This window comes from Drosophila ficusphila, unplaced genomic scaffold (assembly GCF_018152265.1).
Source record: "Drosophila ficusphila isolate 14025-0441.05 unplaced genomic scaffold, ASM1815226v1 contig_286, whole genome shotgun sequence".
NCBI classification, from domain to species: Eukaryota; Metazoa; Arthropoda; class Insecta; order Diptera; family Drosophilidae; genus Drosophila; species Drosophila ficusphila.
This window is the reverse complement of record NW_025064189.1, coordinates 4,387,889-4,411,390: the sequence shown is the minus strand read 5'-3', so window position 1 is coordinate 4,411,390 and position 23,502 is coordinate 4,387,889. Positions and strand designations below refer to the sequence as shown.

General features: G+C 40.9%; 1 protein-coding gene across 7 annotated transcripts; it reads left to right on the top strand.

Annotated features, from left to right (window-relative positions):
- Nucleotides 1–756: 756 nt before the first annotated feature.
- On the top strand, nt 757–23,184 carry LOC108089463 (glutamate synthase [NADH], amyloplastic). 7 transcript variants are annotated; one of them, XM_017187710.2, is made up of 16 exons: nt 757–931; nt 8,900–9,387; nt 9,687–9,814; nt 13,215–14,301; nt 14,651–14,653; nt 14,844–15,010; nt 15,279–16,442; nt 16,507–16,637; nt 16,871–17,229; nt 17,287–17,432; nt 18,187–18,296; nt 18,357–18,490; nt 18,555–18,886; nt 19,196–20,680; nt 21,139–21,797; nt 22,190–23,184. In XM_017187710.2, exons 2-16 carry the CDS (start codon nt 9,058–9,060, stop codon nt 22,321–22,323), a joined length of 6,369 nt encoding a protein of 2,122 aa, XP_017043199.1. In that variant the 5' UTR covers nt 757–931; nt 8,900–9,057; the 3' UTR covers nt 22,324–23,184. The 7 variants fall into 7 exon arrangements, 6 of the variants coding, with proteins under 6 accessions (XP_017043199.1, XP_017043198.1, XP_017043201.1 ...); XM_017187709.2 differs by lacking the exon at nt 757–931 and adding an exon at nt 8,663–8,763; XM_017187711.2 differs by lacking the exon at nt 757–931 and adding an exon at nt 8,693–8,767.
- The last annotated feature ends 318 nt before the right edge of the window (nt 23,185–23,502 follow it).

Here is a 23,502-nt window from a genome sequence, read left to right as displayed (position 1 = left end):
CTGAGCAAATATACACCAAACCAAAAATATCGATACCTAAAAAGATTAATATTCGTTATACTATCATGATTGCTTAAGTTTCTGATATTTGGATTGCTGGTTGGTAGTTTTAAGAACTGGAAAGAAAATAATGTATTGAATAATGTACATACAATTTCATATACAAATTTAAATCATTATTGTTCGGCAGCCCTAGTCACCTACAATCATATGTCGAAAAACACAAAACACTGGAGAAAATATACTGACCCCATAGCAAGCAGCTTTTGACAGTAGGCAGCGGAGCGTGTAACGGTCTTTATTGGAGAGCTTTAAATATCTGAGCTTAAGGATAATAAATAACTAAAATTAAATATAATGTCAGACTTTTAGGTTCTACACTAATACCTGCAGCGCTTTTTTAATATGTATCATCTCTCTAAACTTCTCAGTATTCAGTTATATTTTTGTTGCTGCTTATAAATAAAAACTTTTGTAAATGAAGCCGAGAATCAAAAAGATGTTAATTAAAACATAAGTTAAACGTATTAGGCTAGGATGCTAGCTTTTTTTTATAAAAATAAAGTAAAGGGATAAGGATTGAATTTAAATGTTTCGTTAAAAAGAAACCAAGATAAAAGCAAAAAATAATAGCCCCACTCCATATAAACTCTCACGCAATTTTAGCTCTCTTTGGCTCTCCCCTTATTTGCTTGCTCTCTTTGGGGGATAGTTGCGATTTTCGTCCTATTCGCTCATTCTCATTCGGTCTTTTGAAAAAAACGCACGTATTCTGAACACGCGGAAAAGTCAGAAAATATTTCAAGCCAAATCGAAGTGGAAGTGCTTAAAGCAAGTGAAAAAGTGAAAAACTTAAAAGTTCTTGGTTTTGTGAAAAGCGCAAAAATCTTAAGTCGGCGCAAAGTGAAGCGGCTTATCAGCAAAGTCTAAAGTAAATTTAAAATATGCGTGGAGTTCATTTTTTGTGGCTTAGAAAAAGTGATATGCAAATTACTCAACACACACATACATATAGAAACCTAGCGTGCTTGATACAAAAAGTTGGGGAATAAGAAAAAACGTAGTACGGAAAATAGATAAGGGGGTTCCGCGGTACCTAATTTCCCACTCTTTCTCTTCAATTCCCGTAGGAGTTCCTCTGGAAAATCAATAAATTTTACGTGGCGCACACACACACACATAGAAAAGCGGGATTGTAGGAAGAGGAAGCAGAATCAGAGAGCAGGAAGAAGAAGTAGGAGAGCTGAAGCTCCCACACCAGAACTTACAGTGGGGGACAGAATATTAGCTGCAATGTGGCCGTGAGTGGTCTGGACACTTAAATGCATTGATTCATGGCAACACTTATTCTCTAATTATTGTTTATTGTTGTTTACGGTAAAGTTGCAAATTGTATTTAAGCATTTTAAGTGATACTAAAGTTAATGAATGTAATATTTTAATAAATTAACACTTCGGTCTGTTTTTTCAATAAGTTTAGCTGTGACTGCAGGCAAAACTGCACTACCACTACTTAATACTAGGAATTTTATTTTGTTACTCATAAAAAATAATAAATGGAATACATGGCTTTCTGTTATCATTTATTAGCATCCAAACTATAAGAAAAATGTAAGCAAAAAAGTATATCTAATTTTAGGCATATTAGAATAACATGGACTGTGCCTTGCCGCCCTGCCACAAGCTTTACGTTCTTGTTCTTGTTTTTTGCCGCTGTTCTGAAGTTCTCTTCTCGATGGTACCCCACTTTTCACCACCACCCCTCCTCTTCTTACTCGTTGACTATTTTATGGTTTGTGCTTCGTTTGTGAATCTTGTTTCGCCATTTCCCGCCCCTTTTCCGCCTTACGCCTATAACCGGCCCCCCTCCGATCAACTGCAGACATGTACGATGCAGACAGCTGCTCTTTTCTCCCTCTCGCTCCGCTCCAAGGTCAGAGTAAGGTTAGCTCCGCTCCGCTTTGAAGGGCCATGGCAGTGATTTCGTCTCCTCTTCACCGATTCCCCCATCCCTCCTCATCTCCCTTGCCGTGAACAGTGACAGCATAAAAGCTGCGGCCACTGAATGCCGCAAATTGTTTTGCCTAATTGCTGCATCAAAATTAATGACAGCCACTGTGTGTGTCTATTTATCTACTGCAGTATCCTTTTCTACACAGAAAAAATTTTTGGTAGACCTGGTTTTAATAAATTTTAAGGAAGAAGAATGAATCGGTACATACTCAACATTTCATTCAAGAAAGAAAGTTGTTCTTTTTCCAAAAGGTTTTATGCTTTGGACCATAAAAAAGAGAAAATGCTGAACTTGTAATAAACAATAAAATAGCATAATCCTAAAACTATTATTATTCCCAGTATTTATGCCTATATGTGGGTGGCAAACTTTTGTCTATTTACGTCAGAGCCCTTTGACATTTACACTTTCTCTCTGCGTGGGTGGCAGCTTCCGAGCTCGCTCTCTAATCCCCACACGCTCTCTCACCCACCCATTCGTCCGGTTTTCTCTCCTGACATAACAGTTATGTAATCAGTACGTCACTTTGTAATTCCCAAAGAGAGAAAGTCTTTCTCAATTCGATTGCACTTAAATTTAAAGGATAACGGTCTCGCCTTTGTTTTATTACCCATTTTTTGTGTATGTGTGCAAGCACTTGAAAAGGATTGTGCGAAACTAAGCGAGCAAATAAAGGGCTGTAGACAAAGGACTTAAGAAAAGATTGTGAAAGATTTCCCCGGAAGTGTGGACCAAGCCTCCTCATGCGGCTAAGAGCGTTTAAAGCTCTTTAGGCTTATCACGGCTTTCTGAAGATGAAATGCAAAAGCTAAACATCCTTTTTTTCTAATGGAAAGTAAAAAATGTAGTCGTAACAATGGGCACGCCTTCTAGTTGAATTCTTTTCCCTTTTGAAATCGGATATTTTTTGCGGTCTTGCTTGAAATAAGGTGGCGCCGCAAGTTTGGTTTAATGGTTCAGTGAATTTCCAAACGGAAAACTTTTCAATTGCGTCGCAGCCTCTAAAATGTGAAAGCGGGAATGGTGGGGATATAAATCAAGTGCCCACACAAATAACGATAACATAACAATCAGTTTACTCTTGATTAGGCTTTCTCATTTAAACACTAACAAATTCAAAGCGTATGAGCTATTCTGCTTCATCATTAAGCTACAATGAAATTGTTGTGTTCAGATAACGTTAGCCTATCAATAAGATATTCAATATTTTACATCAAAATTTTTACCAGTGCGGAGAATTATTAGTTCTATATTCTTTAAATTAATATATTTAAAGAAATTTCAATATGAACACTTTAATCTGCAAATAAAAATACTTATTACTTTTCAAAAGTTGACGGGGTTTTCCCTCTCAAGCAATACCCTTTCAAATCCAAAAGGGTGGAAAAATATTGTTCACAATTGCTAAAATGAATTAATTTATTTCGACTTGACATCGTCGACAGACTTCTGGCTTTTTAACAATTAAGGTTGTACCTCGATTGCTATTCTATCGTCAGGATTACCTATACTTCTCTAGAATGCTGATAAGCCTGGTCCCGAGGTCTCTTGTAGTGAAAAGTAAACAGAAGCACCCAGAACTCGAGACCCAAGACACGGTGCCTCTTTCGTGTGAGTCAGCTCCCCTCTGCAATTTACTTGGATTCTATTTACATAACTCTGGTTATGAAGAGAGATGTTGGAGAAAGGGGATCTGAAAGGGCCGGGCAACCTACCCCAAACGTGCAACCCAACCCAGCCAGATATAGTCATTGAAAACTAATGCAAATTGCGACGTTGCTTGTTTATTGACTGCAAACTGTAGTCTCCTCTTAATTAGCGGGGTTTGGGGAGTGGGTGGAATGTGGTGGGGTTGGTGGGGTGTTGTCCGCACCTATGCCATAAATAGCAACCAGCTGCGATAAATTTCTAGGGACAGACAAGAATTTATAGAGAGAATAAACCGACCGACTGGAAACATTCTCAAAGCTATTTCATATTTTATGTTTTAGGTATTAAATATTTAATAAATGTTTATTTCAAAACGTTATATTTTTTGGTTTTTTAAACTAAAAATAAAGACTTCAAGGAACATTAAGTTATTTCCATCAAATCATTGTTTTATGGTGTCTTTAAATTTTTTGATAATCTACAGTCTAGACCCTATAGTTAAACCAGACGGGTATTCTGTTTATTTATTGTTTACATTGTTTATAAAAATTGAAATTCAATATACATAGGAATTTATAAACCTGTTACAGTTAATTTCTAATAAATCTGGTAATCAACAAGATATTCGGTATGTGTAGCGTTGCATGATATGTTTGTACATTACTCGTGAAGCTATAGAACTTAAGAAGTTCATGATAATTAACGATTTGTTAGCACTTCTGAGATACAAATTTATCTTTGGACCTTCAACATTCGAAGTTAAATTAGTTATCAAAATATTTATCGTAAGACCCTCATAATAAGTACAAAAGTTACAAGATTTAATAACACCTTTTGTTATTTATCATTCAGTTCAAGCTAAAACAAGTTATCAGCAATTTGACTGATTTTGTTATTAAAGGGGTTATTGAACAAGGTTAATTATCAGCTCTTACAGCCCTGGCGCCCACTGTAGGTGTAGATAAAAATAGTTCTCATAATTGTAATTACTTCAACGTAATGCCGAGGCGCAATAAAAACTAAACCGCAAGATGCCCAGTGGGGAATCTCTAATTAAACAGTCGACCAGGCGATAATGAAAACCAATTGTAACTATTTTTAAAGCAATTGGGGTGATCCCTTTCGGAATTCCCCCGCGAAATCCCCACCGAAAACTTTGCACAGCTGACTCAAGTGCACAGGTTGGAGGCCATAAAACAAGCGGGGGTAGCAATAAAGTTGGCCCCGACTACCTGATAAGCGCCCAGCCGGGTCAGATAATGCGCATTTATAACGGCAATAGAACCACCCCCCTAATGGATCCTCCGTCGAATTCCGGCCAAATCATATCGTAAATCGCTGAAATACAAAGTTTATAGCGACGGCGGCTACCGGAGTTGGGTGTTTCACCGATTTCAGATTGGGGAACGGAAGAAAGTTCTTTGTGGCTAATGGCTTTTTCATTGTGGGATCCTGGCACCCATTAGGACCATCGATTGTAATTAACTCCTTGATAACGGGACTCGTGCCATGCCCCATCCCTTGGCCGAACTAACCACACGCAATGCTGTCGTCGCATAATTTATTTATTTATCTCAACGTTTGGGGTTATTGAAACTTGTTGCCTGCGCTTGTTTACATTATAAATATATATACAATATCACAGGGGAGTATCTATAGACGTTCCTAAATATCGTAATACACGGATTTCAGTGGGATTTCATTGTAGATGTGAACCACATGCGGCTGGCGCGTTTCGGACTTTGAGCCAACGCAATGTGTGTGGCTATATCTCTCTCCGATTTATCCGGTCTGCTCTTTATTCTACGATCTATTCTCATCTGTTAGTCTGCAGACTTGTTTGCTGTATTGGATTTCTTTGCTTTTGTTTTCATTTTCTCCTTTTTCTTTTCGCCCGAATGGAAGACCAAATATTTACGTTGACTTTTGAGAAGCGTCTGCGATTTAAGTTCCCTGGAACAGTGTCTACAACTCATTAAACAATTAACTGTAATTTAATTACTGAAATGTCAAAACAATTTGTAAATACCACTCAACACGTGATCAATAATTTCTGTGCAATTTATGCTTTAAACGTCAAGATAAAGTATATGTATCTCTTAACTGAAAATAGCTTTCTACTGACGCATTTGAAAAGTTATGCAAGGAGAGCGGCGGAAATGTCAAGAATTAAAGAACGGAAATAAAAATTTGTCAATCAAAGATAAAGAAAGGCAGAAATTACTTGGGATTGAACAATTTACTTCTACTCTATTATTATTTTAGCAATTTATTTAATTCCATTAGCATTCTATTTATCTTTGATGACATAACTGGAACCATTTGCTCACTCCTTTTATCTGTTTTATAAAAAAGAAAATACGACTTTGTTTTAACCTTTGCTATTGCATATATATAATCCCAGATATGGGTTTTATTCAAGTCACGATCATCAAGTTTTATTGCGGCTTCTGTGGCCATAAAAAGCAACCGAAATTTGTTCTTCTATATATCCTATTTTTGTTCTGCATGGTGTGTTCTTATCTTAGGGTAAAACTTTTCCACTGAACCTAGATCAGATCATGGATTCCCAGTCCCGAGGTGGGCTATTGTCCCGTCTACGTCACATTTTCGCGCTCCACAAGCCTTATCGATCCGGGGTTCTATTACGCATGCAGCCCGAAATCGAACATGTGGTGTATTTATAGACCATTCCTCTCAATCACGCATGCAAATCGTGAATAGCCCCTTGTAGCATTGCTCCCCAATGGAACGCCGTAATCTCTGCGCTTCGGTCCCGTTAACTTTGAAAGGAAAAAACCTTCCCAAACCCCCAAGTTAAGTTCAGTGTGCCATTAGGTTCTTCGTGCCAGTGCCGTGAATGGGTCTTATCTGGTGTGTGGAATCACAGGGGGGAACACGGGCGTGCGGAATGCCAAAAAGTTTATTAACTTATAAAAAAAAAGGAAATAAAACATAATGAAAAAAATGTTCTATTCCCTCTTCCTCTGGAATCGTAGACATTCACCAAGCACGTGTAAGACGCCTGATACCAAACCGCCAAAATAAAAACCATCTAACAACATAAAAATGTTTAGAGAAGTGATGCTCAAAGATGCGATACCCCTTACAATATATTTTTTGATGAATTTTAACTTTTTTACAATATTTTTGAGGTGTTACATTTTGAATATTTTTGTAAAAAGTTTAATATTTCTACATTTACTAAAAAAGGTTTTCCTATTGAATATTTATTTATTTAATAAAACATTTTACTTGAAGATCATGTTTGGTATCAATCCATCGGTCATATATTTTGTAAGGTATACCCACCAGTACTCTGCACCACCAGGTAGATTCTTCGCAATAGAAATTGTTATCGCTTGAGAAATTTTCGGCACTTATCTGCTAGGTGCAGCCGGGAACCGGTTCCGAACCCCCCGTATATTCTTAGCTCTCCACAAGTCGCCCCAAGTGGCGAGACGGCGAGAATGTGTCACCCGAATGGTTCGCCGAAGATTGCGATGTGACGTTGTCGCCCCGGCCAGATAATTTCGATCGCTCTCTGGGACTTTGAACCAGCGAATGCCTATAATTCATACTATTCATTCGCCTTCAGACCAAATAAGAAAGTGTCTGATAAGATGGGAAATAATTTCCTATGGCCAATATAAACCATGAACTTGGAACTTATCTAACACTTCTCTCATTTCTTCTAATCACGCACCTTTTTGATTGATAAGTTTATGTGGGTCTAATTAAACGAATCCCACTAAATTATTGGGCTATTTCTAGAAAAAGGATTTATGGCGAAGTTTAATCAAGCGCAAAGCGCGATGGAAAATTTTAGAAAACAATCTCAGACAAACATGATCTTCTAATGGAGAATCTATTTATATCTGTGCTTATGGAGAGCAAAAATGTATCTGAAAAATATGTATTTTCAAATGCATTTCTGTGGTCAAAAGTTGAAAGACCCCATAGAAAGATATGTAAATGAAAATATTATTCCGTGGGTGACAGTTAATTATTGCTGAGCTGATCTGTCAAAGATTTGAGATGGAGCTCCATCGAAATTCAACAAAATATTTCTAAAATTATAATCCTAAAACAACAACCGATCTTGTGTCATTTTTTCTTTTGTCGTTATTTTTGTCAGTATTTCGCTGAAAAACAAAATTTGTTTTGTTATTTATTTCGCATATTTCAAATTGTTATTGCCCAAATCATTTTATTGTAAATCGCATTTTAAAGCATTTTGTTTTTGTTATGCATGCCGATTGTGCCGCAGCTTGAAAGGTTTATATATATATATAGAGCATTCCACCATTGCATTTGATAAGGTTTAACGATTTCAAACCACTGCCGTTCCTAGTTCGATAAAACAATGTAAATATGGGGCGATTCAGTTGCATTACGTATGCGCACTTTATTCAAGGTTCCACTTCTGGATGCAATGATTGTTCAACCGCACTGTCAGTCAATTGAACGATCTATCTACCGATCGTCAAACTGTCTATTTAGGGAGCAATTTAGAAAACCCATTCAGGTGAAGAGGTGCACTGAGTAAAGGGGTGGCAAGAAATCGAGAGAATTGGAATTACAGTTTGTAGTTGGAAATACAAAACAACATTACGCAAATATAAAGTTATAAGATTTTAAAGTTCATAATAAAAAATATAGCAATGAAATCAAATTACTTAAAAAATTCTAGAAACATCGCTTGAAGAATTAAAAATAATAACCTTTATCATCTACACCAAAATTATTAATCAGGTTTTCCCGCTACCAATTTCAATTAAGCAGGTTTGAATTACTGAAGTTTGCCCGTAATTATTTTTCTGATAAGCTGAGTTGCATTACATGATATTGATTCTGAATTGAATCAGGCGCCTGATTGTGGGCAAATCGTAGAGAGAGAGATATAGCGGCTATATAGTATATGGGCTGGTGAGTGAGTGCGCCACCGTTTCGAGGAGAGCGACTGATCTTGGGGGTTCGACGCTGCCGCGAAGCTCCAACGGCGCTCATTCGCTTGTGAGCAGCCGTCAGTGTCGCGTGTGCCAGCAGCGGGATAAAATCGAAATAATTACACAAAAAATATCTAGCTGTGCATAAATGTATGTGTGTGAAAATAGTGCAAAAAAACGAGCCAAAAAAATATCCGAATAACGTGCAAAAAATAATTTTCAAGTGCAGCAGCGTTTGAATCTAAAAGAAAAGAAATTTAAATTTGTTTTTAATATTTTTTTTCAGGCAATAAACTGATTTAACAGTGCTTATTAAACCAGAAAAAAACTGTTACCTTTAAACGGTGTGAACACGCAAATTCAACACAGAACAAGAAAAAAACCGAGTGAAAATCAAATTAGTACCCAAGAGATTTTCAGCAAGTGCAACGGTAACAACGTATAATGGCACCAACAATCACTGACAATTGCGAATTTGAATGTGCAACTGTTGAAGCAACAACAACATCAACGTCGACCATCGGTGATTTCGTCGATAATTTCGATAATTCGGCCATCGGCGGCAGCGGCAGTAGCGACAACATCGAACAATCGAATGAATTGCATTTGAGCGAGGAGCAGCAGGATCAGGATGTCCAGGATGAGCAGCAGCAACAGCAGCAGCAAATGCCATGGGAGGCACCTGGAAAACAGGGATTATACGATCCCCAGAACGAGCACGAGGCCTGTGGAGTCGGTTTCATCGTGGCCATCGATGGCAAGCGCTCTCACAAGGTAAGAATTAGAAACAAACTTTGAGGTCTAAAATTTTTTTTTTACAAAAAATCATTTCGCATTATAAAAAATTAAATATTTATAGGTTTGGTTTTTTATATAATTGTGACTTCCGAAAAATATTTTTGGAAATATTATTCATAAGAAAGAATTGTATTATTCTTATCAGTATAACTGCTAAAAAAAAAAAAATTAAACCATTTTTGTGATTCAAAAAAGTTTTTAAGCATGTTGTTAAGGAGTTTTAATTTTTCCTACATAGTGAACTAAATCATCTGATTTTCCTATCAAAAATATAGATTTTACGTGATGCCCAGACCCTCTCAGAACGGATGAATCACCGCGGCGCCTGCGCCTGTGACAATGACACTGGCGATGGCGCTGGCGTCTTGGCTTCCATTCCTCACGGACTCTACTTCAAGGCTCTGTAAGTTCAACCTCTGTATACTACATACTACATATGTACAAACATAAAATATATGTTTACTGATGCCGGTTCCTCTGGCGCCGTCGCCACTGATGAACAGACCGCTTACACGGGACCTGTCGATGGGCAGGGGGGCAAAGTGAGACGATATCGCCGCGATCTCGTGCGCGAAATACAAAAATAGCTCAAAGCTGTCGTGTCGTTTGTCGCTGTCTATCAGTTTAGGATCTACTCTCTTAAAAAAGTATTATTCACTTAGTATTTCAGTTTGCATTTTATCGAATTCATTTAAGTAATAAATCTTATCTTAAATCTTATCTTAAATCTTAACTTAAATCTTATCTTTTTTCGATCTCTACACTTTTATGTTTTTAACGAACTAAAATAATAGCATTTCTTAAATCTTTTTCGATAATAGGAAAATCACGTGAGGTTAAATTTTCTTTCATGTTTTCTTATCTTTATTTTAGCAATTGATAAGAAATTTTAGGATAAGACTTATAATTCAATTTAGCGATAGGGTCATTAGTCCCTAATAAGTCCCCAATAAAACCATTGTGTCAGAGTGATGAGTTAACAATTTCGAGTAAGATTTATTGACTACGTTTAGCTACTGAAAGCTACTGTATTAATTAGTAAGAACCCTGTATATAATTAAGAAGTTGACGTTCTTTTGTGGACTTCCGAACTCACTTCTTCCTGCAGAGCATTTAATTTTGCATTTGGCTTTTACCGTCGACTTACTTTTTTTATTGGCTAAATCTTAACGTACCGTGAGGAAAGAAATCGAGCACGTCAAAAATAGTCTGCTGAAATGAAGCACATCCACAGATCCACAGCGATATATCCCCACTGAGACTCGGAGACCGAGAACCCAGCCACGGTCATATATATAAACAGATATGTAGATATGTAGGAGAGTACTTTCCTATACGTACCATATACCTATAGAGATTCGACAACCCAACATCTGCTCTCTGCTCCCATCGGACTTATTTTTTGTTTTTCTGTTTATTTTGTCAGCATTTTGGCACGGTTCTTGTTTTCGTCACGCTTTGCCCAGAATCGGTAAACACACATACCCCTAGTATATATTTTTAATAGGCTATATATGGGATGAAATGTTTTTTTAGGGAATCGTCTAAGTGGGTAGCAGAATAGAGGCCATTTGCAGCCAATTACTTTGTGCAAATTATTCCATCCCACGATATTATATTAAATTATTAAGCTCAACTACGCCCAATGGAAAAACACGGCAAGGTTCCCCATTCGTAGTCCCCTCGTTTTCTCCACTTAATCCAGTGTGCCAAATATGCATACTAATGTGGTTTAGTCCGAGTAATTTGAGGCATTCTAAGTAAAGAGTAATCTGGGAATTTTACCATCGAATATTTAAATTAAAAGCTTGAGTGATAAGTAGTACTAATATAGCATTTTCATGTTCATAATTTAGGGTAGGTCAAGAAATTTATATTAACAAATGAAATCTATTTTTTCTGTGTTTAAATTTCTTCGTATATTAAAAAATTATTTAAGATTTTTTTAAGGTTAACTGATTTAAATCGTTCAAATCAAAGTCAAATTTAGATTTCAATGTTTGGGAGTATTTAAATCAAAGCTCAATTATGTTGACCTTTAAATAATATTTCATTTAACTATTAATAAAATTTCTGTTGCTAGGGTCTTTAAGTTGAATTTATTCTAAGAAAGGAACTATTGTTGAGTTTTCCAATCCATGGGATCACATGAAAAGCGTATCTCCCGAACCCCAGCTAATAAAAATGGCACTGTCCGATCGATTTACAACTCAATGCGCTAATCAATGGCGCGAATTTGAAACTATTTGCTATGTAATTAGTTGTTCAGCTGTCATAATACATAATATAGACAATATAGGAGATGATAGATGGACGGTCGCAACTGGTTGGGTCATTAAAACGCGTAATGTCGCACGACAGTCCCATAAATCTAGTTTAATTATCGTCTGCCCGCGGGTTTAATTGATATGTCCGAACATTTTCTGGTGGGGTTCTGGACGTTTTTGGGTTCCGCTTGAGGAAAGAAATTGTGAAATACTTTGCATGCCAATCCGAGAGGAAGAAATTCGCTCTGGACACGCACGTGCCAACCGATGGAAAGCTGTTCATTGCGATTGCGATCTCAGAGCAACAAGTCGGCGAATGCCAAGTTCAAGGACCGCTTCAAGTCTTGGACTAATTGCGAAATTATGGCAAAACACTTTGGCAGTACGTCTCGTCCAACGGATCGAGCGAAATTCTGAGGCGTAATAAGAACGAGCTTCGGTTACAGCTTAAGCTCAGCTCATTCCCAAGTGAACTTGAAAAAAAGACTTTGTGGCTCGTATTAAATTATCATATAAAGAAAATTGCCTGAAATAAAGGTGTACTTAACTTCCAATTAAAATACATTTAATAATTCGATTTAAAATAATTGTACACGTAATGATATAAGCAAAAGTGAGGCCTTTCTGATTGTTTTGAATTTGGATATTAAAATTTTAAATTATAGTATAATATAATAAGTGTCAAAAAAATAAATTATAAAAATTATAAATCAAGTAAAAAAGTTGTTGATCGATTTTTTTTCTATACTTTTATTTTATTTCATTTTGTAACTTTCACCCTGATTTTTTCCACCGTGTATGAATGCATGTCTGATTGCTAAAACAGGTGGACAGACGATTCAAGCGGACTGGTGGGCGGGATGGGAGGTGCATACTTGCGAGGGGTTCTATAGGTTGTGACGACTGGACCGCTGACAGCTTCTCCATAGAGAGCCGCTGATAAGGTGCGACTTGTGGCGGACTCATTTCGTCACCGGCACTCAATGGATTCCGTTGATTTGGAATGGCGCGATGAATGAACGAACGACTGAGTAACTGAACCGAGCGACTCAGAGATTCAATTTCGCCAAATGGAAACCTGACACTCTGTGATTTAATGGCGCATTACTTTTGGACCAGATTATTTATCCAAGTAGTGCGACGCAGCCGTGACCCAATAAAAATGTCTAGAAAGTATTTTATTTATAAAATTAAATGGGATTTGATTCCTTTAAATTTGGATAGATTTCTACAAAAGGTAGCATAATTCATAAATAAAAAAATCCATTATCTATAAAAGTATCTGAGTAATTTAGGTGCGTTTTTCCTAAGTAAATAGATTAATGGTATGGAATTTTCTAAAAAAAATTCTTTAAAAAAAGTTTCTCCGATAATTATCGGTCGTGACTCAAAATCCTTGCCATTTTCCTAATAAAAATAAAAGGAGGTTAAAATAACTATATCTTGAAGACTAAAAAATGTTCTTAATCCTTTCTTTCTTAGTAGAATCAAATTATTCTAATACTTATATCCTTTGGTTACCCTTTCCATTTGCAGTGCTAAGCAGGGTGTAACCTTGCCGGAGTTGGGTGACTATGCCACTGGTATTTTCTATCTGGACGAGGCCCAGCACTCGGCCGCCGAGAAGGAGTTCGACGATCTGGCCAAGAGTCTCGGTCTGGAGGTTATTGCCTGGCGCACCGTGCCGGCCAATCAGTCGGCCATCGGAGTGGTGGCCCGCAAGTCGGAGCCCCTGTCGCGTCAGGTGTTCGTTCGTCGTCCGGCCGGAAGTGATGAAAAGGCCTTCGAGCGGCAGGTCTTCGTCCTGAGGAAGAGGGCCAGCCACGAGTTGATCAAGCCGGGTCGACGGTTCTACATCTGTTCCCTCTCTGATCGCACAGTGGTTTACAAGGGTCTCTTCACCTCCGACCAGCTGTGGAACTACTACACGGATCTCAAGGATCCGGAGTTCGAGACCTACTTGGCTTTGGTCCACACTCGATTCTCCACCAACACCTTCCCCAGCTGGGAAAGAGCTCATCCCTTGAGGGTTTTGGCCCACAATGGTGAGATCAACACGCTGCGGGGAAATGTGAACCTGATGAAGGCTCGCGAGGGCGTCATGCAGTCGGATCTCTTTGGGGATCAGCTGAAGAAACTCTATCCCGTGGTGGAGCCGAATCTCTCGGATTCCGGTAGCTTCGATTGCGTGCTGGAATTCCTGACCATGGCCAGCGAGAGATCGCTGCCGGAATCGGTGATGACCATGGTTCCGGAGGCGTGGCAGAATGATAAAACCATGCCGCAGGAGAAGCGCGACTTCTACCACTGGGCCGCCTGTGTGATGGAGCCCTGGGATGGACCGGCTCTCATCAGCTTCACGGATGGTCGCTACATTGGCGCCGTCTTGGATCGCAACGGACTGCGTCCCTCGCGTTTCTACGTGACCAAGGAGAACGTGCTGGTCATGGCCTCCGAGGTTGGAGTTTACGATGTGGACCCGTCGCAGGTGACCCTCAAGAGCCGCTTGAAGCCCGGCAGAATGTTGCTGGTGGACACCAAGGAGCAGAAGCTCATCCAGGACATCGAGTTGAAGTCCAAGATCGCCAAGTCGCGGCCTCACTCCGAATGGTTGCAGCAGAAGGTGAGTTGCGATTTTGGAGATTAATTGCACAAATATTTAAGAACATTTTAAAGTAAATTATCTTGGAATAAGAATTAATAATCTTCAATCTTTTTACTTATTATATTTCCAAGTTCTTATAAATGTTCTTAGATTTTTGTGCAATAAATCCAGTCACCTTAACACACACATATCAGGCTCACAGGCTCGATTCCCACTAATCATCTCAAGACACGAACTCATCTCTAGACACAAAATTTCAAAAGATAACTAATATTATAATAATCTATATCTGGTCTAAATTTGTCCATTCTCTCATGCTATCCCTTAATCTCAATCTGTGTGTATTTTATTTGTGGATCTGATGCAGATGGTGAGTTATGAAACCCAGATTGCCCTAGGTCCTAGCTTTTCGTCCTTTGGCCTCCCTCAAAAAGTAGTCTTGAGTAGTATTGAGTTCCGTTTTTGCCACCCCGTTGCGTTTCATTTTGCATGCCCTTTGATTGCTAAAGCTTTTCATTGATTTGTATAAATTTTAATGGGATTTATTTATACCTGAACAGATTACCTTGGATGAAATTCGCAATGCGAATGTGCTGAATACTCCGCCTGTGGATGAGTTGGCCAAGCTGCCCGCTTCGCAGAGGGGAATCTTTGATCCCAGGCTCTCGCTTTTTGGTTACACCACGGAAACGGTCAACATGCTGCTCATTCCTATGTTCAAGAACAAGTAAGTTTATGTTTAACATAAGAGATTAAAAGATTACTTTTAGCAACAGATTTATAAGCAAACTAGTTTTTTGAATATAGGATTTCTTTTGCTATTTTTGAAAAGTGTTACATTATTTTTTAATTGAGAATTGGTAAGACCTCGGGTAATATTGTTTAGTGTCTCAACCTACATTTTTTTTTAACTTAACAAAATCCTTTCTAAGCTGAAAAGAGGTTTCCAACACAAAACTAAAGAACTCATTCAATCTCAAACCTCCTGTTTTCAGGAAAGAAGCCCTCGGCTCCATGGGCAACGATGCTCCCCTGGCGTGTCTGTCCAACTTCCAGCCCGTGCCGTACGAGTACTTCAAGCAGCTGTTCGCCCAGGTGACCAATCCGCCCATTGATCCATTCCGCGAGAAGGTGGTCATGTCGATGCAGTGCCCCCTCGGTCCGGAGGCGAATCTGCTGCAGCCGTCGGCGCAGCAGGTGCATCGCATTTGGCTCACCAATCCCATACTGAGCATTCCAGACACCCAGCTGCTCAAGCGGAACACGCACCGCGGCTGGCGGACCAAGGTCCTGGACATCACATTCCAGTTCAACGAGGGCGTCCAAGGTTACCTCGATGCCATCGATCGCGTGTGCCGCGAGGGTTATGCGGCAGCTCAGGCTGGCTTCCAACTTTTGGTGATCTCCGATCGCGGAGCTGGAACCGGTGGCAAGGTGGCAGTGTCGGCCTTGTTGGCTCTGGGTGCCCTGCATCATCATCTGATTGAAACACTGCAGCGCATGAAGGTTGGCATTGTGGTGGAGACTGCCGAAGCGCGGGAGGTTCATCACATTTGCGTGCTCCTCGGCTACGGAGCCGATGCCATCTGTCCATACTTGGCCTTTGAATTGGCTCAGGCTCTGCGGGATGATGGAGTCATTGGTCCGGAGGTCAATGATAAGCAGATCTATGCTGCCTACGCTCAAGCCATTGATACGGGAATCGCCAAAGTAATGGCCAAAATGGGTATTAGTACTCTGCAGTCTTACAAGAGCGCCCAGATCTTCGAGGCCGTGGGATTGGGCAACGATCTGGTGGCCAAGTGCTTCCGCGGCACCCAGAGTCGCATTGGTGGCGTCACCCTGGAGATTCTGGCCAAGGAGGGTTTGGAGCGCTATCAACTTACTTATGGAAAGGCAGCTCCAGATACGCGCATCCTGCGGAATCCTGGACAGTACCACTGGCGTCATGGAGGCGAAGCCCACATCAATGAGCCATCTTCCATTGGCAGCCTGCAGGAGGCGGCTGTGAACAAGAACCTGGATGCTTTTGAAGCCTTCAAGAAAACCACTTTGGACAGCGTGAAGAAGTGTGCTCTTCGTGGTCAGTTGGAGTTTGTCACCGATCGGCAGAGTATCGATATCTCGGAAGTGGAACCAGCCAGCGAGATTGTCAAGCGGTAGGTCTTCTCGGGTTTCCTTAAATGATATTATTGGAACATTGTTTTATTGGTTTTAATACAGTTTCGCCACTGGTGCCATGAGCTTTGGCAGCATCTCCCTGGAGGCCCATCAGACCCTCTCGATTACCATGAATCGCATTGGCGGCAAGAGCAACACCGGCGAAGGTGGCGAGGATTCCGATCGTTATTTGAGTAAGTTAACAAGATAAATATATCTTAATCATAAATAAAATATAACTATAAAAAAATAAACAGACAATTTAGTCTACGCTTAAAAAAAAATAATAAATTTTAAAAATATGTGACTTCCTATTAAACATTATGTCTTACATATGTACAATTTGCTTTATTTTTTGTATTATTTATATTCCTCCCTAATGATTTTAACTTTTTTAATCAATATACATCAATTTCTCTCTTCACAGACCAGGATCCCAACAACAGCCGCCGTTCGGCCATCAAGCAGGTGGCTTCGGGTCGCTTTGGCGTAACCGCATCCTACTTGGCCAACGCCGACGATCTGCAGATCAAGATGGCCCAGGGAGCCAAGCCCGGCGAGGGTGGCGAGCTGCCCGGCTACAAGGTGACCAAGGACATTGCCAAGACCCGAAAGTCGGTGCCCGGAGTGGGTTTGATCTCACCACCGCCCCATCACGATATCTACTCCATTGAAGATCTGGCCGAGCTGATCTACGATCTTAAGTGCTCCAATCCGAATGCACGGATCAGTGTGAAGTTGGTTTCGGAAGTTGGAGTGGGTGTGGTGGCTTCAGGAGTTGCTAAGGTAAGTTTTAGATAAATAAAATATGGTTTACAGATTACAATTCCCATTTGATTACAGGGCAAAGCCGAACACATTGTTATTTCCGGACACGATGGAGGCACCGGTGCTAGTTCTTGGACTGGCATCAAGAACGCCGGATTGCCCTGGGAACTGGGCGTGGCCGAGACGCATCAGGTGCTGGTGCTGAACAATCTGCGATCACGGTAAGTTTCCGATCCAGGAGAAGCCGGCCCAGAGCCAATTCCGCTCTCTCCTCTTGTTGTTACTAATCATGAACCGATACATTACTGAAAGTGGCCTGGTTATCCAGATGACAGCGTTGGAAAACCTGTTCAGAACATGTATTCCCAAATAAAGCAGAGATCCATTGATTGATCTTTCCATCGGAAAACTGGGCTGATCCCCCTACACAAACAACCCCATTGAAACTCCTCGTACATGTGGCCAGTGGGCGGTGGGCAGGAGGACGATGACACGGCGGATGGGGACGGGCGAATCTTGTCTGGCTTAGAGAAGATGTACAACATCTTCAATTCTTATAAAGAAAGAAAGAACTGATCACTTGAAAAGATAACGGATAATGATGAGAAAGTCCTTTTAAAAAACAGAGAAGCTGATTGAACAGAGGATCATTGAACTGTGATCTCCAAGCTCGAACTACTGAATCACGATTGTTGCAGCCGACTGAAAAACACGATTCGATCGATCCAGTCTAAATCCAAACTCCCGTCCACTCGCTCTACTCCACTCCACTCCACTCAATCGCTCACTCGATCACGATCGTCGCGCTGTGCTCCATTCGTAATTTCTTCTCATTACATTGATCCTCAATCGGGATTGAGTTTGCTAACATTGCCTTCCTTTCTATGTCGTGTCTTCCCCACTCTAAACGGTCTGGAACTGGCTTCTGGATTTGGATATGCCATTTGCTATTGGATCATCCTCCTCCTTCAACAGTGTGATTGTACAAGCCGATGGACAGCTGCGCACTGGATTCGATGTGGTGGTGGCTGCTCTTTTGGGTGCCGATGAGTTTGGTTTCAGTACAGCTCCCCTGATTGTCATGGGTAAGTATTTCACTTGGGAGTTCTTGATATTTAAATCTCTATTTATTACTTTTTTTTAAGGCTGCACCATGATGCGCAAGTGCCACTTGAATACTTGCCCCGTGGGCATTGCCACCCAGGATCCTGAACTGCGCAAGAAGTTCACTGGCAAGCCAGAGCACGTTATTAACTTCTTCTTCATGCTGGCCGAAGATGTATGTCTATAAAGCTTATATGTAATTCCTCATAGATATACTCATTCATTGTTCCTATTTTCAGATCCGCAAAATCATGGCTGGCTTGGGCATTCGCAAGTTCCAGGATCTTATTGGTCGCACTGATCTTCTGCGCGTGGCCAGCCAACGTGATTCCAAGGCCAGCAATCTGGATCTGAAGTTGCTTCTGCAGCCAGCTTTGGAACTGCGTCCTGGCACCAATATCCTTGGTGGTTCTGTGAAGCAGGACTTCCAGCTGGAGAAGCGTGCCGACAACCAGTTGATTGCCAAGGCTCAGCAGATTTTCAGTGGGGCAGATGACAATGTCACCGTCAAGATGCGCATCCACAATGAGGAGAGAGCCTTTGGTTCTACTTTGAGCTACCATATTGCCTGGTGGGTTATTGGTTGTTATTTCTAAAATTTAGATTGTTTTTGGGATGGCTATTATCTATTATTATTTAATTAGTCTCCAACTGCCAAGAGTTTTCTTTTAATTTAAAGCAGAAGTCACCTTTGTTTGCACATACAAAAGAGATCTAATATATCTTAAGTCTTTAGAGTATTCTTTGTATTCTTTTTCTTTCCATTTATCTATTTATTTTTATTTTAATTATATTTAAATATTTTTAAGGAGGATCTTTAATTATTTATTTATTATAATATTAATTGTAAACTAATTGCATATTCCTTTTCTGTTTTTAGCAAATATGGTGAGGCTGGTTTGCCCGCTGGCAAGAGCATCGACATCTTCCTGGAGGGCTCTGCTGGCCAGAGTTTCTGCGCTTTCCTTGCCCGTGGAGTCAACGTGACCCTCAAGGGCGATGCCAACGATTATGTGGGCAAGGGTCTGTGCGGTGGCAACGTGGTCATCACTCCGCAGGACACGGCTCCCTTCGAGTCGCACCTCAACGTGATCGTGGGCAATGTCTGTCTGTATGGAGCCACCGAGGGAACCGCCTACTTCCGGGGAATCGCCTCCGAGCGCTTCTGTGTGCGCAATTCCGGAGTAACTGCCGTGGTGGAGGGAGTTGGCGATCACGGTTGCGAGTACATGACCGGTGGTCTGGTGGTGATCCTTGGCCTGACGGGACGCAACTTTGCCGCTGGAATGTCCGGTGGCATTGCCTACGTTTATGACTTGGATGGCTCCTTCAAACCAAAGGTTAATCCCGAAAGTGTGGAGCTGCTGCCGCTGGAGATTGAGGAGGATGTGCAGCTGGTCAAGAATCTGTTGGCCGATTTCATCGAGAAAACTGGTTCCAAGGTGGCCAAGGAGTTGCTGGATAACTGGGCCGAAGCCCAAGCCAAGTTCGTGAAGGTCTTCCCCTACGAATACCAGAAGGCTCTCAAGGATTTGGCCGAGCAGCAGGCGGTGGAGCAGCCCCTCAAGTCCGCCATCGAAAATGGAAACGGGAAGCACGAGCCGCACATCAAGGACATCGAGGAGTCCATCCAGGATGTGGCACTCGAGCAGAAGCGCGCCGATCGCGTGCTGGACAAGACCCGTGGCTTTGTGAAGTACAAGCGGGAGGCGGCTCCCTATCGCGATGCTGGCGAGCGGCAGAAGGATTGGGATGAGGTCTACAACTTCCCGCATGTGAGGAAGAACCTCAAGGTTCAAGCTGCTCGTTGCATGGAGTGCGGTGTACCCTTCTGTCAGTCCAATTCGACGGGCTGTCCGCTGGGCAACATCATTCCCAAGTGGAACGACCTCATCTTCCACGGCGAGTGGCAGGAGGCACTGCGTCAGCTGCTGCAGACCAACAACTTCCCCGAGTTCACCGGTCGCGTGTGTCCCGCTCCCTGCGAGGGATCCTGTGTTTTGGGCATCTCGGAGCCGGCGGTCACGATCAAGAACATCGAGTGCGCCATCATCGATCACGCCTTCGAGCAGGGCTGGATCAAGCCGGAGATTCCAGAGGTTCGCACCGGCAAGCGGGTGGCCATCGTGGGTTCCGGTCCCTCGGGTTTGGCTGCATCCCAGCAGCTCAATCGCGCCGGCCACTTCGTCACCGTATTCGAGCGAAACGATAGGGTTGGTGGACTTCTGCAGTACGGCATTCCCACGATGAAGCTGTCCAAGGAGGTGGTCAAGCGGCGGGTGGACCTTATGGCCGACGAGGGCATCGAGTTCCGCACCAATGTCCACGTAGGCAAGGACCTCAAGGCCGAGCAGTTGCTGCAGGAGTAAGTGTAATTATAAGATTTAAGCAAAGCCTGTTTAAAATTCATAAAATTCTTTAAGTGAGCCAAAATGTATAAAGCTTTATTGCCATATTTTTGATAAATTTTAATTAGTGAGGGTATCTTAGAAAGTAACTTAAACCAAGCACCATCTTAAATCAATTTTCCATATCACACTAAATAACTTAAATCAAACAGTAAATATAGTTTAATTAATATTACCCAAAATCAGAACTAGATTACTTTGAAGCACATGGAAAGCAGATATTCAGAGAATTTCTCAAATTTTTTTATGGTAAAAAATTAATTAAAGAAAAATTCGAAGCGGAGTAAATTTTCAAAATCTCTAAAAGGTTTTTAAAAACTAACTAAAATTGGGTTATTAGCGAATTCTTAAACTCCCTTTGAACAATTCTATATTGATGTATTTCCTAAACTTATTTTCCTATTTTACCCTCAAGGTACGATGCCGTCCTCCTGACCACCGGCTCCACTTGGCCCCGCGACCTGCCGCTGGCCAACCGCGACCTGAAGGGCATCCACTTCGCCATGGAGTTCCTGGAGGCGCAGCAGAAGAAGCAGCTGGGCGGCAAGCAGGACATCATCTCGGCCGCCGGCAAGGATGTGATCATCATCGGCGGTGGCGACACCGGATGCGATTGCATTGCCACATCGCTGCGTCAGGGCGCCAAGAGCATCACGACCTTTGAGATCCTGCCTGAGCCGCCGCAGAAGCGTGCCGAGGACAACCCATGGCCACAATGGCCGAAGGTCTTCCGCGTCGACTACGGCCACGAGGAGGTGAAGCTCAAGTGGGGCAAGGATCCGCGGCAGTACTGCACCACCACCAAGGAGTTCGTGGGCGAGAACGGCGCCATCAAGGGCGTGAACACCGTCGAGGTGGAGTGGACCAAGACGGAGACGGGCCAGTGGCGCATGCAGGAGGTGGCCGGTTCGGAGAAGTACTTCCCGGCCGACCTCATCCTGCTCGCCATGGGCTTCCTGGGGCCGGAGAAGACGGTGCCCGGCGAACTGGGCCTGGAGCTGGACCCGCGCGGTAACATCAAGGCCATCAACGGACAGTATGGCACCTCCAACTCGAAGGTCTTTGCGGCGGGCGGTAAGTTTTCGAAGCAATATGTTTTTTTTTAGGAAAAGTTAATGAATTGTAGAAAGTTCTTCATTTTAACTAAATGGATACAAAGTTCTTAAGTTCGTCAAAAAGTACATTGAATGTCTAAGACTTCTTCTCTTTTAAATTCTTGAAAAAAATTTAAATTTTCATTTTTATGTGATTTATTTTAAGATTTGTTAATCAACCAAAGAAAAACCTTTAAATTTAACTTAGCCAAATTTAGATATTTTACTCAACGTACCCAGAAATTCGTTAGGTGTTATAAGATATATAAATAAGTGAATAATAATGTATTAATTATTGTTTCTATAGTTTAACAGATTACATGGGTTTAATTCACAATTCACAATTTACATTTTCCATATTTCTTTTTCCAGATTGCCGGCGAGGCCAGTCGCTGGTCGTCTGGGCCATCACCGAGGGTCGCCAGGCCGCCCGGCAGGTGGATTCGTATCTGACCGGTCGTCCCAGTGGGCTGCCAGGACCCGGCGGCGTCATCGGGACATCCTAAGCAGGATCTGCAGCCGACAGACAGCCAGTGCAGCTATTATCAAGTTTTGTGTGCGTGCATCGTCCTTAGCCTAGAGCGAAATTCTTTACCGATTTGTGATTTTTATTTTCGCGATTTTAGTTTAGTTTACACTAAAAAAAAAGACTTGAGTTTTTTTACACACCAAACCAAAAAACAAAACGAAACACGTTTCATTTAGTTTTATTTTCATCGCAATGCTGGCTGGGAATTATTTGTGGTTCGTCGAGATGCCCTCCATAGGTGATGATAATGCTGCGGCAGGAGTCAATTAAGAGTGCAAAACAAAATGCTGATTAAAGCCAATCGAATACTTATATATCTTAGCGGAAATCGAATATCCAACAAAAAGATATAAGGACAATAACTAGAAATTTACCGTTATCGTTAAAAGCAAACAATTAATTGAACTTAAATATTTAGAAAATGCATTTTTTTCGATGTTGTTCTACTTGTGTTGCCTGTTCTCTGCAAAAAAAAAACAAAAACAAATATATGAAGTGAAAATTGATATGCTGATCTCCACCCTCCTATATACAATCTATCCATAAATCGTATATACAGACAGTGAAATGTATTAAACTCGGCCAATATCGAAACGCATTTTTTTAGATGTTGTTTGTGTGTTTTGAACTGCATTCGACCGTTAACCGCAGAAGTACCTAAGTGGCTATTGTTAAAACAAGATGTGCTCTTTGGCAGTTATATGTATGAATACGACAAAAATACACTATTTATACAAAAATATTTAACCCAACTGTATACCCTTATACATACATCTCTATATGAATATATTTATGTGCAAGCATTTGATGAAATAAATATTCAAACTATTACAAGGCACTTTATGGTTGTTTAACAATTTGGGAAAATTAAGTATTTATTTATTTAAACGTATCATAAAAAAATGTTTAAAAAACTTTTTTACGATAAGTAAAAGCTTATTTTAGTTTTACAATAAGTTTAATCATTTGGGTAGCGTCTTTTTTTCAACAAACTTTAAGTTGAACTAAAATTAATAATTAAATATAATTATATAAAACTTAAGAATTTCTTTCATTTTTTAATTTATTTTGATAAAAAATATTTTCGATTTTATAAATTGTCAATTGAATTGTTAGTAATAGCTGGAATTCTTAATCTTTCCCTCAGTCAAAAAAA